The sequence below is a fragment of the Hydractinia symbiolongicarpus genome, chromosome 1, assembly GCF_029227915.1.
Source record: "Hydractinia symbiolongicarpus strain clone_291-10 chromosome 1, HSymV2.1, whole genome shotgun sequence".
NCBI classification, from domain to species: domain Eukaryota; kingdom Metazoa; phylum Cnidaria; class Hydrozoa; order Anthoathecata; family Hydractiniidae; genus Hydractinia; species Hydractinia symbiolongicarpus.
The window spans coordinates 11,051,125-11,068,758 of record NC_079875.1 but is presented as its reverse complement, the minus strand read 5'-3'; the positions used below and the strand labels follow the sequence as shown (position 1 = coordinate 11,068,758).

General features: G+C 36.4%; 2 protein-coding genes across 2 annotated transcripts; one reads left to right on the top strand and one right to left on the bottom strand.

The window, feature by feature from the left end:
• Window positions 1–334: 334 nt before the first annotated feature.
• Window positions 335–3,280, bottom strand: LOC130638334 (uncharacterized). Its single transcript, XM_057446996.1, has 2 exons — window positions 1,401–3,280; window positions 335–1,098 (listed from the first exon to the last, which is right to left on the bottom strand). The coding sequence occupies exon 2, from the start codon at window positions 1,072–1,074 to the stop codon at window positions 424–426; it is 651 nt and encodes a 216-aa protein (XP_057302979.1). The 5' UTR covers window positions 1,075–1,098; window positions 1,401–3,280; the 3' UTR covers window positions 335–423.
• LOC130638318 (uncharacterized) lies at window positions 1,406–3,523 on the top strand. The gene is made up of 2 exons (XM_057446995.1): window positions 1,406–1,541; window positions 1,670–3,523. Exons 1-2 carry the CDS (start codon window positions 1,430–1,432, stop codon window positions 3,268–3,270), a joined length of 1,713 nt encoding a protein of 570 aa, XP_057302978.1. The 5' UTR covers window positions 1,406–1,429; the 3' UTR covers window positions 3,271–3,523.
• Window positions 3,524–17,634: the final 14,111 nt, after the last annotated feature.

Here is a 17,634-nt window from a genome sequence, read left to right as displayed (position 1 = left end):
CACATAACTAGTTTACACCCGTCTTTAAATTACACGTTATTTCGTGTGCCCGCTGCACAACACGTTTCTTGTGGACAGACAGACGACGGCTATTATTAAAAAGACTACCTTAAGGGAACTTATTTTGGCGGGAACTAATTTTGGCGGATTTGGCGGATTGGGGCAAAATCCGCCAAAATTAGTTCCCGCCAAAATTAAATATTTTACTCACCCGCCAAAATTAGTTCCCGCCAAAATTAAAAAAAATCGCCACCCGCCAAAATAAGTTCCCGCCAAAATTAAAAATTTCGTTGATCCGCCAAAATAAGTTCCCCTTAAAAAATCGACAAAAATCAACTTTTTTTCAATTTTTTATATCTTTTAGAAATATACCTTTGCGCTAGAAATATTATGTCATAATAAACCTCTAATACAAGATAATTTTTAATCAATATTTATGATTTCTAAGTCCTTGCTTGACGATGGTGACGACTTTTTAGGTTTGTTGTTAACTTTTTGCCTTTTTGGGGCTGGTGCAGCTGAGGTGTTTCCAAAAAAGTTTCGAATATCTTTTTGCTTTTTCGTCTCTTTGCTTTGGCTTTTGGCTGTATTTTTTTTACGCTTTGGTCTCTCTTCGGTTGGAACCACGACATCTAAAATAACTGCAATATGTAAGAACGAACCAAGAATCAATTCCTCTTTCGGCTCTGTATACAAGGCTTCTACAAGTTGTTGGTATCTTGCAAGAACCAAAAGATTGTTTACTGTCCCTGGTAAAGTAACAGTTATTTTACAGGGGATCTCCAAGCCTCCTTGAACGAGAGGTGATCTTCGATAGTGTACACTTGTCAACGTGGATTTCATAGACGCTCCTCTGTCCAGAAGAAATTTTGTAACCCTTGAGATTTCTTTGGGTAAATGGCCAACTGGTTTGTCATTTCCGAATTCACAAACTTTGATTGCAAATCTATCGAAAACATTGTTGTTCTCATGAAAGCAGTCCAGTGATTGATTTTCCTCAGGTTTCCAATAAGTTTTATAATAATGGAATCCTCTGACAGCAGCTGTAAACTCGAACGTCTTGTTGTAAGCCATATGGACGTCTTTTCTTTTCTAGCTCTGATGAAAAACAAAAATGTCAATCGATCGATTTTTTAATTGCCTAGCATGAAAATAGAACGTTTTTGTTCTATTTGTCAGTGTAGACCGAACTTTCCCAATTAAATAGAATGTTTTTGTTCGATTGGTTAGTCTAAACGGGCCTTAGCGAAGAAAAAAAGAATGTTTTTGTTCGATTGGGTAGTCTAAACGGGCCTTAGCCAAGAAAAAAAGAATGTTTTTGTTCGATTTTTAGTGTAAATATAGGCCAAGTGAATGGAATGTTTATGTTCGAGTAAATATACAGGATACAGATAACTTACGTTTCCTTTTTTATCTCCCGGCTTTCAAAATGTCTTACATCAGGAAGTTAGCTAAATTACAAGAGAAAGAAGCTCAACAAAGGGCCGCTGAAAAGGAAAAAACTTCAGACGAAACACCTTCAAACAGTTCTAGGGAACAAAGTAAGTATTTCTCTTTGATGTTTTTTTTTGTTATACCTACCTGCGAAGAAGTTTCTTTCTTTGTTTGAAAATTTTTAATTTTTGGTCAAAATTCGCAATTACATAGTGGTTCGTTTTATTCATTTTAGGCCCACAACCAACTGACTTCCAGCAAGAATCATCCCTTGGTTCGTTAGACTACGAAGCTGTTACAGACGCGACTGAAAATGTTAAATCCAGTGGCAAAAAATCATACAACCGTTGGTCAGAAAAAGAAAGATTTGATATCGGAAAATATGTTGCGATTCATGGTGGTGCGGCTGCAATCACAAAGTTTCAAACCAAAGACAGGCCGTTAAGTGAGAGTACAGCTCGAAGATTTGGCAATCTTTACAAAAAAGAGCTGAAAGATTCAACCCGAGAAAAACGTAGCGTGGTAACCAAATTTGTTCCTTTGAAACGCGGTAGACCTCTGTTCCTTGGCAGTCTAGATGAGATGGTACAAAGATTTTTAATTGCACTGAGAAATCGAGGAGGTGTTGTTTCAAGAACAGTTGCAACCGCTGCAGCGAAAGCTCTAATATCACGAAACCCTCAATTTGAGTTGGGGCATATTAAAATTGATAACAGTTGGGCAAAAAGCCTCTTCAAGAGAATGGGTTTCAAGAAAAGAATGAAAACGACCTCCAAAGTTGAAATCACTGAAGGAGCCAAAAAGGAGTGCGAATTACTATTTCTTCACGATATTGTTTCGACCATCGAACAACACAGCATCCCTCACCAACTTGTTATGAATCTGGACCAGACACCTCTTAAGTTTGTTCCAAGAATGAATCACACCATGGCGAAAAAGGGTTCATCGTCCGTCCCTATCGTTGGATCTTCCGACAAAAGATGCCTTACTGGTACCTTTATTATTACGCTTGATGGTTCTTTTCTGCCAATGCAACTGATATATGGGGGGAAAACAAATCAAAGCCTCCCAAAGTTTGAATTCCCCGAATCGTTCTCACTAAGCGTTAATCCCAAACACTACAGCAATACACAAGAATCCATCAAAGTCATCAAAGAGATCGTTCTAAAGCACGTTGAAGACCAGAGGAAGAAGTTAAATAACCCAAAGCAAGCTGCTCTTCTAATATTCGATGTCTTTCGAGGACAAATTACTGAGGAAGTTACCGAATTGCTGAAGAAGAACAACATCTTCCTGGTTTTGGTTCCAAGTAACATGACACATATATTCCAGCCCTTGGATCTTACTGTGAATAATCATTGCAAGCAATTCATGAGAAATTTGTTCACTGAATGGTATTCAAAACAGATCGAGAAAGAGCTATCCCTTAACAAAAAGATCGAAGATATAAATATTCAATTAAAGCTGACCACCATCAAGCCTCTTCATGCAAGTTGGCTCCTCCAGTTTTATAACCATATCACTTCGGCAGATGGCCGTGAAGTCGTTTTGAATGGGTGGAAAGCATCTGGAATTTACGACGCAGTTCGCATGGGATCCACTTCACTTGAATCCCTTGACCCTTTTCAAGATCTATCACCGCTGCCAGAAAGCAATAGTGTAATTACTCAGCCCATAACCGACATAATCAATGCGCCAGATTTATTAAAGGATAGCTTCATCAACGTGCGAGTCGAAAATGACGATGACAAAGAAGAGGAGTACACGCGTGACGAGGATGACATAGACTTTAGTCGGAATGCATTTGACATTATCATAGACGATGAAGAAGAGTAGATTTTTAGTATTTGTTTTAAAATTCTTTGCTTTGTAATGCTTATTTCTACATCTTTACCAAAGAAAATTTTCGTTGAAATTTGAAAAAATCCTTCACTCGCCAAAATTAGTTCCCGCCAAAATTAAAAAATCCGCTGACCCGCCAAAATAAGTTCCCGCCAAAATTAAAAAAAACCGCCACCCGCCAAAATAAGTTCCCGCCAAAATTAAAAATTTCGTTGATCCGCCAAAATTAGTTCCCGCCAAAATTAAATTTTTTTTAGATTTCCTTCGTCCGCCAAAATTAGTTCCCGCCAAAATAAGTTCCCTTAAGGTAGTCCTTCATATATCGCATTTTGTGTTTCCGTAACAGGATGCGCCTTTTAAGACACACAGACAGACGGAATACGGCTATTATTAAAGAGACTAGCCGTTAATCCGAGGAAAAATCCACGGGTTCGCCCGTCCTTTATATATCGCACTTTGTGTTTCTGTAACAAACAGACGTACGAACAGACAGACGGAATACATTTATTATTGAAGAGACTAGCCGGGAACCCTGCCGTCGAAACGCCAGGGTAAGCCACAAGTCAAGGTATGACCTGGCGTTGAACACTCTGTGGAGTGCTTAATAAGAGCCGTAAACTGTGTCGCACAATCAGGTGGAGCGTTTTAGTACAGGTATACAGTATGTCGTAAATCAAGTGAAGCGCGTATATGCACCATTATGGTGTTGGGACTGTAGCATATTTTTCAAGAATAACTTTCCCTCAATAGCTTAAATAAAAATAGAGTTTACAAACCGTTGTTACCCTGCAATAGCAAAAACAATCGGTCATTATTATTTTATTTTTCAGAATAACTTTTTCTGAAAGTTAAAAAATTAATCGTGACACCGGGCTGAGCGCTTATTACAGTTAAACGGTGTTGTACAGGCGCATAGGGACACACCCAAACAAAACTTTCTCGCAGACTCTGTTTAAATAAGAACACAAGAAACAGTCCATTGTTGCACATCCATACAACCGGGATTACCGAGAAAAGATTTAAAAATTCTCACTGTGGGCTGACCCCTTTGTACAAGCGCATAGGCGTAACAGCTTTTTCCGAAAAAATAGTCTGTTGTTAACTGGGCTAAGCGCATAGTACAGTTACACCAAAGAGGTATAATATTTATTTCTTTTATTAAATCTCTTTGGTTAAACAGAGTTGAACAGGCGTGTAAGCGTATTATTCTTTTCCAAAAAACTTCATTGAAACTTTAGTTTAAATAAAAACACAGGGAACAGCCCGTCGTTACTGGGCCAGCTACAACAATCGCTCAGCCATTTTATTAGCAGAAAGGGTTTTCTGCATTTAGCATGAGAATTATTGCTTAAAAATATTGTTGTATAGCCAAACTGCATTTTTATACTTTCACTTCTCTAGCTAAATAGCCACAGCCTCGAAATAGAAAGAAATGTTGGCTAGGATAAAAAGCTTTTATACCATACTGAATAGTAATAAGTAATGCTCTAAATGGCTAGCTAGGTAGCAAAATCTTCGTTTCTAGCCAAAAGTTCTAAAACTGGTGCGTTTAAGACCTTTGCGTGGCTAAAAAATAACAAGACCACTTTCAATATCAAAATGGCCTTTGTCCAGCCGCAAAATCATCTTGGATTGTTTTTTTAAGTGAAAATCTTGGTTTGTTTTTCAAAAGAATTAGGCGTCGTGATTGGTATATTACGTGCGACCGGTCAAAACAAAGTCGGTAAAAATGTATCGCATTTGGTATCGGAGCGTAGTTTACAAAATATCGTGTTCCCGTAACGGCACGCGGCTTTCGCAGACACACAGACAGACGGTTATTATTAAATAGAGTAGTCGGTAGCCCGTGGAATAGATCAACGGGAATTCACTGGTCATACATACTTCTTGTATTAGTATTTCGCGCTTCTTTTTTTCACCTGGTATAAAATTTACCTATGGTAGTCATATGGGCCCTGGAAAGATATACTTATGGACACTAAAGTATTAAAAAATGCATGTTTTTGTTTTCATAAGAACCTATACAGTTGACTCTCTCTATCTCGAACTCGCAAGGGACCAGAAAATTTGTTCGAGATAGAGAAAGTTCGAGATAGAGAAAAATTGACAAAAATTGGATTTTTTCGTAAAAAACGTATTTTTAACCTTTAGTGTATCGGGAGTTGATAGAGGTCAATGAGAGATGTTAAAATGTTAATACTCAATGCACAAGACTTCTTTTAAAATAAATACATAAAATAGATTTACAGCTTCATTTAAAGAAATCGGTTATGTCTTTTTGTTTAAGTGATGCCACTCTGTCTTCATTATACATTTTTTCGAATTTGGAGATAAGCATTTGCATTTCATTGCCTTTTTCGCAACACATTGCTAGATCTTTCAAAAGATCAATACTACACTTTTCCATTTGTCCAGCCAACCATCGGAAGCCTTGAAACTTGAACAATCAAAGTTTTTAGCAAAACTGAGTGCCATTTCTTTTATCAAATTGCCATCGATCGGAATGTTTTGGCTTCTTTGAACAGTAAACCATTTGAAAACAGCCTTGTCTATCTGCTCATAATCACAGCCTCGAACCTTTTTCGAACCAGACGCGGTTTTTTGTTCTTCCAAGCTTTGTAGGATCTTATGTTTTTTTTTCATCCAAGTTGAAATTGTATTTTGGGGGATCCCGTATTTTTCTGCTGCCTCCTTGTTTGACATTCCTTTCTCGATTTCCCGAATTATTTGACATTTTTGAATTAAAGAAACGTTATTGAGTTTTCTTTTTAAAGCCGACATCTTCACCTCAAGAAGGTTTCTGGTTCAAAACACTGTAAACAATGTTTTGTGAGTGACTTTAGAATTCGAACGTCAAACATTTTCGTTCGAAAATGGAACATTTTAATTCGATTTTTAGTGTAAATAGGTTCTTAAATCCGGAAAAGTTCGAGATAGAGAGAGAAACAGTCAGACGGGACCGAGATTTTGGTTCGAGATAGAGAGGTATTCGAGATAGAGAGGTTCGAGATAAAGAGAGGAAAATAGCTTAGAGCCTACACAAATGTCCAAGGGACCGAGACTTTGGTTCGAGATAGAGAGATGTTCGAGATAGAGGGTAGTCGAGATAGAGAGAGTCAACTGTAGTTTGTCCAAAAATTTAGGTCGACATAAGGCTCAGAACATATTAACCCTATACTGAGTCTCAATCGACTTTTTAAGCTTTTTTTATAAGAAACTTTTGAAATTAAATCACGCAAAAAGCTAAATAAAATTTTAAAATAGCGTGGTAAAAAGTTAAAAAAGTTTTAGCTATGCGCAACCATTGCGTGTATTCATAACAAAACTTTTTTCTTGCGCACAGACAGACAGCTCAATATATTATGAAATACTCCCGTTTTTTATTTGAGCTCTGCGGAGAAGTGTATGTAAACAACAAATGTGCGGAAAAATTAAAATTTGGCAGAGGAAATGAAATGGAGAGCAAATTAGGTAGACTTTCGCTTTCGTTTTTTAAATAAGACACATGGAAAGCTGTAAACTGTATTATTCAAAAATCGTTTACGTGGTTTTACTGAGAATGCATTGGTAAAAGTAAAACATGCGAGGTTTGTATTTATTCTAAGTGTTGACGAGGAAAGAGCCACCCTTACGCTGAACGTGACCGTTAAAATACAATTAAAATCCTTTTTGTAGCGAAGTCAGGAAAGACGAGAATGTAAAACGTTTATAAACGTGGTGTTAACAAATGGAAAAGGGTGAGTGGAAGAATATAGTGGCGATGGGCGATATCTTAAAAGTCGTTATCGCCTCGGGTGTAGCAAACGTGCTCCACAATTTCGCTTCGCTCGCGAAGCTAAATGGCTTCGTAAAAACAGTGTGATTATCGACTTTTTTTTAAACAAGTAGCTTTAATTAAACCTTTAACATAAAAACACAAATCTTTTTTGTTTAAAGCCATTTTTCACTAGATATTACAAAAACTAAACAATTGTCAAGATATTACGGGATATTCCAGACCAGCGGATCTGGTCTTTGAAATTATCTCTGACATCATAAATTTTCAATCAGCAGCCGTACTGCGGCTGTTCGCCTGTCCTTTAAAAACAGGTTTTGTAAAGGGTCTGTTTCAAGTAATAATTGGATTCCCATGCTTTAGTGGCGATTATTGGCTAAAGAAAAAATAATCTATAAAGATGTAAAATTTCTCCTTTCTTGATTACGTATACCACGGTGATTCGTGGTTTTCAAGTTATCACTCTACTTTTGTAGACGCGGAAATAAATGCAGGTAAAAAATATGAGTATTGGAAAGATTTTGTAATTCATGCTGTAATTAACATTAAATTAACAGAGAAGCGGAAATAATGGGGTAAGGACAGTATTGGGAAACATTTTTTTGCACTTTAAGAACATTTCTGTTTGTTTTTGTTTTTATTAATACGCTTTGTCAGTGCGTAGTAATACAACAAAATAATTCAATAAAATCAAATGAAAATTTGCCTTCTTCCTTTTAACACTAGCACATGCTGGGCAGAGCATAATCACTTTATTCTTACCTCTGTGTTAAATCACCCTAAGTTTCCGCAGGGTACCCTGGACATAGAACCTCTTCATAATAAAAATTATCTTCGGTGTCAGCAAATATCATTTAACGGGAAGAAAATTGACATCAAAAGAAAGACTACAATGTATTTAATGACACATCCAGGCGCAACTTGATTTTACGCGTATTAAAAATTTTTTGTCTCATGATTTTGCGGAACATAATAGTTATGCATATGAGATGCACATAGACAAGTTAAAAATATTTTATTTTAGGTATATATCTGGCTTGTAATGTTTGTAGAAAGTGCTATAATGGCTTTTTACATGAAATAAATTCGGAGGTTTTAATGAGAAAAGGATTATAACCTGCGGTGCTTTTCAGACAGTATTACAATATTAACTTCGCATGCTTTCCTAAATTTTATAAAAACATATTTCCCAAGCGTAAAATTTTAGTTTAAAGGCTATTCGCTATTATTATAACTACACAATGAGTTAGTAATCATTACATTGTATCTTGTTCATGTAGGGAATTCGTAACACGGTTACTGAAGTCCCACGACATTTTTAATAGAGAAATTAATTAACCAAAATAATTTAATTCCATGTTGACCGACAGGAGTTGTGTTGTGAAGTAAAAAGAAGAAAAAATAATAACCAACATTGGCGTCGTAAAATTTTGTAGTTAGTAGTCAATGGTAAGTTGCGTTTTTACTTGCTTATTATCTATTTTTTAATTTACCTGATTAAAAAAACGCTGCATCTGTTTTTAATTTATTTATAGAATGACAAAAGAAACTTCAGAAGCAAGAAATGAAGTGAAGAATGTAGTTAGAAGTAGTAAAATACAGTTAGAAGTAGAAAATGAAGGTTAGAAATCGAAGTGGATTTGAATTCACAAATAGTGAAAATTTTAATATTTTTGTACGTTCGGGTTTTATGTCGCTAGAGCTACTACGTGTTACTTTTTAAAAAGATTTAAGCCATTTAAAAAAAAGTTTACGTTTTACGGCGTTTTTTCTATATTATAATACCCGTATACGTCTGTCTGTCGCGCAAAAATGTAGCTTAGCTTGGCAATAGCGAGAAGCACGCAATGCGGTATAAAAAGGACGGGCGAACCCGTGGATTATGCCAACATATTGGTTTACCTTTTTTTTGCATAATTAATTACGCAATAGTTTTGCAGCGGCTGTTTTAAAGTCGATTTTGTGTGTCAATTCCGCAATATACGCTTCTTACACAATAGTTTTGCAGCCGACGTGGTAAAGTCGCTATCGTAAACTATTTATTAAGTAGCCTGAAAAATAACTTGATCGCTAGAGAACTGTATTAGACACTTGAGAAAAAGATAAAAATGTGCCGTGCATATATGCGATCACGTGACTTTAGGAGTCTGCGATGAAATGCCATAATAATAATTGAACACTCCCCCACCAAATATTTACGGGGCTAAATATTTAAAAACTCCCAAAAATATAAAAAATAAACAATATACACAGTTTAAGTAGCCAACTTCCTTCGTGATTGGCCTAAATTTAACGGCTTCCCTTCAAGGTCCCCTGTTCGTCTTTTCAAGGTTGTCATTAATTTCCGAATTCTTAACGTACTCGATTAAAAAAGTTTGCTGAATGGTCTTCTAAAAGTCAAGGTTCGGGTTCATACCAAGGCTTCACTTACTTGATTATCTTGTCCCTTATAGAACTCGGTTACAACTTTAATTCTCAACAATGATCCTGACATTTGTTCGTCACTACATCTTAAGGCGCTTGATTTGCAAATTAGAGTTTTTTGAAAACGATCTATAAGTTTCCCGTAAGTTTACTACATATTCTTTCCGCCAACGCTCCCAAAAGTGATGGATTAAAGTGTTAACTTTAGTACTTATGATGCGATATCAAAAGATTTATACGACAACTGAGTGGCGTTGTTAGACATATGGCTAAGCAGTCTGCCAAACAATAAATTATTTGGAGCTACACAGTCTTCAAATTCATTTTGATAAACGCAAGTTAAAGGTCGATTATGTGAAATCATTTACACTTCGAACAGTATGGTTTGCAGCTCTTCGTAAGACAATTTAGCGTTTCCTAAATCCTTTTCTAACAATTCCTTAGTGCTCCGAAAAATGCGGTAAAAAAACATGCCAAGGGGCTAACGGTAGATTAAAATGCCACTGTACTCGCAAGTTTGAGACAAAACTTTCAACCTCTCCGTGATACGAGCCTACGGAAACAACGTATAAAGGATGCGGAACTTAAACTTGGTGTTAGGTCTGGTAGTACTGCTCTTACTGGCTGCGCATGTATAACGTAACCCAGACATTGTGCATAACTGTATGCTCTTCTTTAATGACAGCGTTTCAAACAAAAACTGATCCAAAATTGTCTAAGCTTATCACCTAAAACAGGCGACTGTCATTTAACCGAAATTCAGGGCGGTGATTGGCTTGGATACTTACAGCTCCTTCCTTTATAGTATCGACAAACGTTACATTTGTGTAACAAAGATCTATCCACTTCTCACCCAGTATCTTTGTCTAAATTCCGTTAACCCTATTTGGTATGGGGGGCATAAAGTGCCCGCGGCATTTTCAAAGTCTAATAACTTTTTAAATAATGGATGAAATTACCTGAAATCTTGTGACTTTTCCTAACTTTTATTGGACTTTCGGAAAATAAAAAAAAAGTATTTCCAAACATTGTTCTGTCAATGTCACTTTGTCCTCAGGTGGTCATATCAACTTTTTTAATGTAGTGCTAAAAATAAATGCTTTTTAAAATAACCAGTTGTATGAATATGTGATTCCTGTGATGACATGTCAATCTAAATATTTTGACACTAATTAAGTCACAACATATTGATGCTTCTTTGTGCCAAGTTTCGTCACTTAAAACCAAACTGAACAAAAGTTACAGCCCGCGGGCACTTTATGACCCCTCCCATACTTACAAGGGTCAAAAAAGCCCATACCAAATGGGGTTAAGCTAGATACCCACTGTGCGTTTAAGTGCGTATGACTGCGTATATATACTTATAAGCGTATATATGCTTATAAGTCCGTATATACGCTATACGCACTTATAAGCAGTTAGACGCACTTATACACTCTTATACGGACATAAACGTCTATCGCGCAAATCAAAACTTTTTGATATTGTCGTTTAAAGTTCAAAGAAGACCGGCACTTCATTATAGTGAAAGTTTGTTTTCACATTTTTTAGTGATCTGTTACGCGCATGTACTTTTTATTAGACTTTTATTGGTTATAAAGGCAGTTTATGACAAGCTTGTTTTGATTTTCATAAAAAAAGCTTAAAGTTAAAAGAAGGCGCTTCTCGGCCGGGATATTTTTTTAAAAATTGGTGTCTTCTCTTGCAGTCCGTCCTTTTACTAAACTTAATAAATGTTGGAATCCGTCTGGACTCATTCTTAAGTACCGATAATTATACACTCTATCATCTTTCAAATCTTCATATAGAGTATAAGAACACCGTGTGTGTGGCGTTATTGATAGATTTTCCTCACCCATAAATGTTATTTTTTTAATTTTCAGTTTTTACTTACTTTGATCTTTATATCGGTGGTAAAAATATCAAAAGAAATCTTCGATTTCTTCCTAATCGCAAATTATACGCACTAAGATATGATCAATTAAACGCGAATCATACGCGCTGAGATATACGCACTTAAACGCACGCGGGTGCGATTGGTTAAGAATAATCAGTTCCTTTGTTTCAGTCGATAAAGTTTGGCGATTCGTTAGAACTACTTAACATGTTGTAGGTCGCCTTTTGATTTCTAGAGAAGGTGGAACGACCTTTTGTTCCCCAATTGAATGACTTAAATGAGAGAGTTTGAATCTACGTTTAACTTCTACCTCACCCATCCCGTCCAACTCTGACAAAAGATTTTCCTAACTGTCTATTAATTCGTCCTTAATGTCTTCATCTCAACTCACTTTGCATTTGCACAGTTCATGTTATGGAAATTTTAAGCTGATGATGCTTGTATTACACCAAGCGGATCATAAAACGATGAAACAACTTTTAGAATGTTCCTTTTTGTCGGATGCAAAGTTCGAGCTAATTGAACGAGTCCATTGAAATCAATAATTAAAACATCCCGATTGTCGTCCCAAGTGACTCCCAGAATTTTCTATTATGAAACTTTCTGTACTATAATGTCTTAGTAATAGTTAGTTGAAAAATGTCCCTAAGCTCCTTGTTGTTAGTTCTCCATTTCTGGAGTAAGAAATAGCCTTCTAACAAACGTAGGCGCAACTAATTAAAGAGTTTTAAAGCTTTTTCTACGGTTACACTTCCCCCGATAAAATTATCAACAAGAAATGATTTTCAAACGGTTTTTACGAATTCAGGATCAAGTTCGTATTGTTTCATATGTTCACGTATAGTCTTGTAACCAAAACGGTGAGCTGGGGACACCAAAGACTAATCGAGTAAAACGATTTGGAACGATGATGGGTTTCTCTGCGAAAACTTCGTCAAACAGAGACATCTCAGATAATCCCGATCAGCTTCGCTTACACTATTTTTGAGGAACGCCTTTTCTATATCTGCGAAAAGAGCTATCGGGTAAGCACGAAAGCGTGGAAGTATGATACAACATAGGCGTGAGCTGCTCACCATTTTACAAACACTTATTTAAACTTGGTCCATTCTTTTTCACAGAAGCAAAAGAAAACGACGCGCACTTTACTTGTATTTTTGTCATCAGGAATTATGGGTTGGAGTGGTAATTAGTGCGTTTCTCCAATTTTGCAAACAGTTTTGACCTCTTCTATAATTCCCAAATGTTTTTTTTCTAGAAAATTAGCATTATGCTTTCGCAAAAGCTCGGGTTCTTCTTTCAATTTCCCGTGCAGTTGTTTACTGAGCTCGAGATTGTCTGACAAAATGGCATGGTTTTTTTTTAAACGGTAGCGAAATTTCATATCTATTTTCAATAGTTTTAGAAATAGTGTCCGCAAATTTATCATAGTACGATTTTTCGTTCTTTAGTATACCTATACTTTCTAATTCTCCAAACCTTTGTAATTTATTTCCGAGAGATTGAACTTCATTATGTACATCACACTCAATAGTAGCATGTGTAATAGGTTGTTAGCGCTCTCCGGATTAAACTTGCTCGCGATCGGTCCACTTAGTACCATACCTACCTCCGTTTCGATAACATCTACTCCCTACACGTACACTAGTACGTTTCACGTTTCCTTAAAATACAATTCCCAGAGAATTCTGATCTTATTAGCATGTCAACCTCCTTCTCAGACCCCAGTCAGCCAACTTCAATCCCTTCAAGCTAACAAAATTTTCCCGCGCAAAATTCACAAAGTGTTTCTTAATAAAGTTGAACATGTCCAACTTCTAAAAAAAATTATAAAACCGAATAAAGTTGTACATTTTTCCTGTTTATACAGTAAGCTTTTTATCTAACATTTAAACTCCCGTTTAAACTTACCGTGTATTTTAGCCTTTAGTTTTCTAATATAGCTTTTTGCTAATGCGTTGAGATAAATAAGACCTTTGTGATACAGAGTCAAACAAACTTGGCTTAGTGGTGAGGGCTACTTGCTTTTTCTAGCATAACGTCAGCGATTTGCAGTCAAACATAGTTGTTGATATTTTGCACGTGAGTCACTTTAGTTTCAGAATGGGAATGACTATCAGCCTTTTCACGTTGTGTCAAATCGCGGAGTTATAAACACTTTCGCAATAGAAACAGGTTTTTGAGCAACCTTTGATCTTGTGATTTTTTTCAACCACAAAAAGCAAAGGTTGACTTTTCTTAAAATTCCCTTGCAAGCAATACTATCAGTGACAACGTCACATTTATCAGACCAATGATTTTTGTTACAAAAAACACAACTAATCCAATTAGATCGAGTCATAAAGCCTGCGCTAGTTGATCTCTGCTCATCAATCTGCGAAACAAAATTGTTCTTACTACCTTCATATTGGTCTTTGCGGTTTTGACTTACAGGGTTGATCGGTACTATACAATATTCTCCAGCTCTAATTTCATCGCGGATTTACTTAAGGAGCCTGGACAAATACCGAAACCCTTCTTTCCTACTAACGTTCATCTTAAAGTCAATGGGAAGTCTTTCCATAATAATCAGTGATAATTACAAACCATAACTTCTTCTATCTATACCGAAACATTCCAGACTTCGAGCGTGCAATTCACATCATCATATAGTTTGCGAATTTCTTGAACATCTCGATCGTTGTAAAACTTCTTTAATTTAAGCAACTCGTTCATGTGCGTTCGGTTATTATCATCTGCGTGTTTCCATATCATTCTTTAAGAAGCTTGAGCGTCTCTTTATAATCCACTTGTTTGAGGTAAGCCAGAGATAGAGTGAAGGGCATCCTCTTCGAGATAAGAACACTAATAATTAAACTTTTCCGTGTTGCTGATTTGTGTAGATGGATTTACTGCTGCATGAAACGAGTCCATAAAAGTTTGATCAATCAACCCTTACGCGCACGCCAAACTCTAAACTGCAATGCTGCAATATACATACGACGTAGTTCTTTATGTTTATAATTATAAAAATATATCCATGAGAATTTTGCGTGTGTGTTAATTGTGCACATCTTCTTCCTGTGCAATTATTTTCGCAAACAAAGACGCTCCGCCATATCAATTTATTAAATACATCGATCTTATAAAATTTGGTAAAATGTAAGCGAAAGGCAAATTATATTGTAAATGATGAAAACGGAATTCTTTTCGCCACGTTAATGTCATGGAAACAAAGAGAAGAATGATTTCGGAAGCACTCCAAAAGAAAGTAAACTTTCCGGTTCTGTTTTTGTTATTTGTCTCCGCGCCATAATTGCACAGGATTCTTTTTAACGAAGTTTGCTGTTGGTGAAAGTTGTGGCAATAAGTTTTTTTAACTACAGCTATTTCCTTTTTCGAACAATTAAGCTTTACTCGTATATTATCTATTTTATTTTACTTTTTCTCACTGTAATAATGTATGAAAAGGACGCCAGAATATAATTCATCTCTCATCAAAACCTCTCCAAATTTATTCATTTAAAAAGTTGTCATGGCACTTTGTTAAAAAATAATGGTGGAATTCTACAGACATATCAAGCGTGTGGAGAGACATACCTTAAATTAAATACTTGCCGGGAGACCCGGCGTTGAAACGCTGTGTTAAGCAAAAAGTAACTGTGACCCGGTGTTAAACGGTTGAACGTTTAATAAGAGCCGTGAAGTGTGCCACGCATCCAGGTAGAGCGCTTTAGTACAGGCATATAGTATGTCGTAAATAGAAGAAATGGCACAAAGGTGCTTTCGGGTCAAAAGACACTTTTCCACAGCTGAAATAAGAACACAGTTTACAACCGTTGCTACCACATCATAGCATCATATTAAAAACAGTCGATCAACCTTTATTATTTTTCGGAGAATGTTCCCGGTGAAAGGTCCAAAATAAAAGGTACTCCAAGCTGCGCGCTGATTACAGGTAAACAGTATCGCCATCCATATAGGTGTAATACCTTTTTTTTTTTGAAAAAAAAATTATCGCAACTTCGGTTAAACAGCCACTCTGTTGTTAACACTGACTAAGCGCTTACCATACCGTGTTGCATATCCATATAAGAGTCGTACCCTTTTCAAAAAAATGATTACAGCTTCTGTCTATACAAAAAACAGGAAGCAATCTGTTATTAACCGGGGCTGAGCGTTTAATACAGGCAAATGGCGTTGGACATGTGTATAGGCGTAATACCCATTTTCCAAAAAACTTTGCCGCAACTTCGGTTCGAATTAAAATACGGAAAACAACCCGTCATTACCCGTCCAGCTAAAAAACCAGGTTAAGTTCATACATAAGACATAACTTCAAGGTGTAGCTACCTAACTGCATTTAACATAAGAATTACATATTGTTCAAAAAGTTTGTTTTTGCTAGCAAAACTGCATTTGGCTAATTTCATCTTTCAGCCAGACGTAACTAAAGTGCTTGCTAGAGAGCCACAACCACAACATAAAAATGAATAATAACATACCAAACTTTGACAGAATAAGAATAAATAACGCTAGCCTTAAAATCTACGTTTTTAGCCAAAATCTTAAAACTTAAGATTTATCTATGGCTAGAAAACCATCATCTTAACATGTGAAAACCTACCAAGAAGTAAATATTCCTTTAGATACAAAGTATTAGGAAAGAAGTAATGTAAAAAAACCAGACTTACTAACGCCAAAGCCACAGCTTTCAAATTGACCGTAGCTCAGATTAGGAAAAAAAATGATATAATAGGCCTAACTTGGCTGGTATAAGGTTGGAAAAAATCTCAAGTCGGCAAAAGTTTTAAGTTGGCAAAGATTTGAAAGTCAGCAACAATAATAGTGACTGGTACAAAATTTAGTCACTTTTATGTTTGGGAAAATTGTTGAAAAAACAGTTTATTTCAAAGCAAATAGTTTTTAGATAACAATTTTAACTTAAAATTAAACTCTAGTATCGAACATTTGTAACTTAACATTTTTGTCTTCTACTGCGTTACAAGAGGAGTGTTAACCGGCGAAAAAAATTAGCGGGTAGGAAATAAAAATATTAAATATTAGCCACTAAAGCAACATATGGACACTTTAGCCCCGCCTTTTTACCAATCAAATACACCAGCAGTCTACAAGTATATCAAGCTGTCATGTGCTTCTGACATAACCATTTAGATTTATGGAAATAAAAGATGATTCCGAAACCTTTATGGATACACACAATTTAGTCTGACTTGTATTATTTATGTATTAGTTGGACTAGTTTTGTTTACTTAACACCAGGCGTTTAAAATATATATTTTTCAGACTCGCTAATCTGGACCTTTGATACCCCTGTATACCTTCCACTGAAAGGATCCACGGATCGTCTGGAGTTTATGCTAACAGACGTCTATCATCACGAGAAGAACGTCACGTTTTTTGACATCACAGTGCATTTGTTGATAGAATAAAGATGAGAGATATAAGGAAACTCCATCTGAGTTTGCCGAGTGGATCTGCGCAAGACTCTGATCAGGATGAGGGACAAGTTTTCAGACTCAGGAAAAGCGAGGACATTGAACAATATCTCCGGGACGAGATAAAGGAGCGGACTAAACTTGGAAAAGTATTTAAATGCACAATATGTGGGTACGCTTTTGCGATCATGGTCTGCTTGGCGTAAGTGTGATTACGTCAGGGCTTGGGATTGGAGCTATGGGCTCGGGTTTGGGGTTCCCCTAGCCTGTGCCATGGGGGGATTCGCAATTGCCGCCGGAATAGGGAAGGTCGGTCTCCGAAATGCCTCTAAACGGTTGCGTGTTAAATCCAAAAAACATGATAGTATATGGCTACTCGCAGAGGCGAAACTAATCTCGATTGTAGATCTGATCAGCAAGTCAATGGAAAACGGCGTTATCAGTGACCAAGAGTATAGTCTAATTAGCCGTGAAAAGGAAAGATATTCGTTGTTGAAGGAGCAAATGTGTCAGAGGTTTAATAGGATCGTAAATGTCATTAATGAACAGGAAAGAGCCCAGCTAGTTGCTAATGGTAGGGAGGAGGTAAAAGACGAAATTTAAGAAAAACTTCAATCTGTGCAATATGCAAACACTGTGTAGAGTCTCCACATGAATTAATTTATTAATTTGTATTATATTTTTATAGGTCTTGTATATATATATGGTTTCTTTCTAATCCTTAACCAGCAACCATTCTTTTTTAAAGTCTTTGTACCGGCATTCTGCGATGTGTGTCTGGGGGTAGTGATTTACCTTACATCGGTACATGCACCGATCAAATA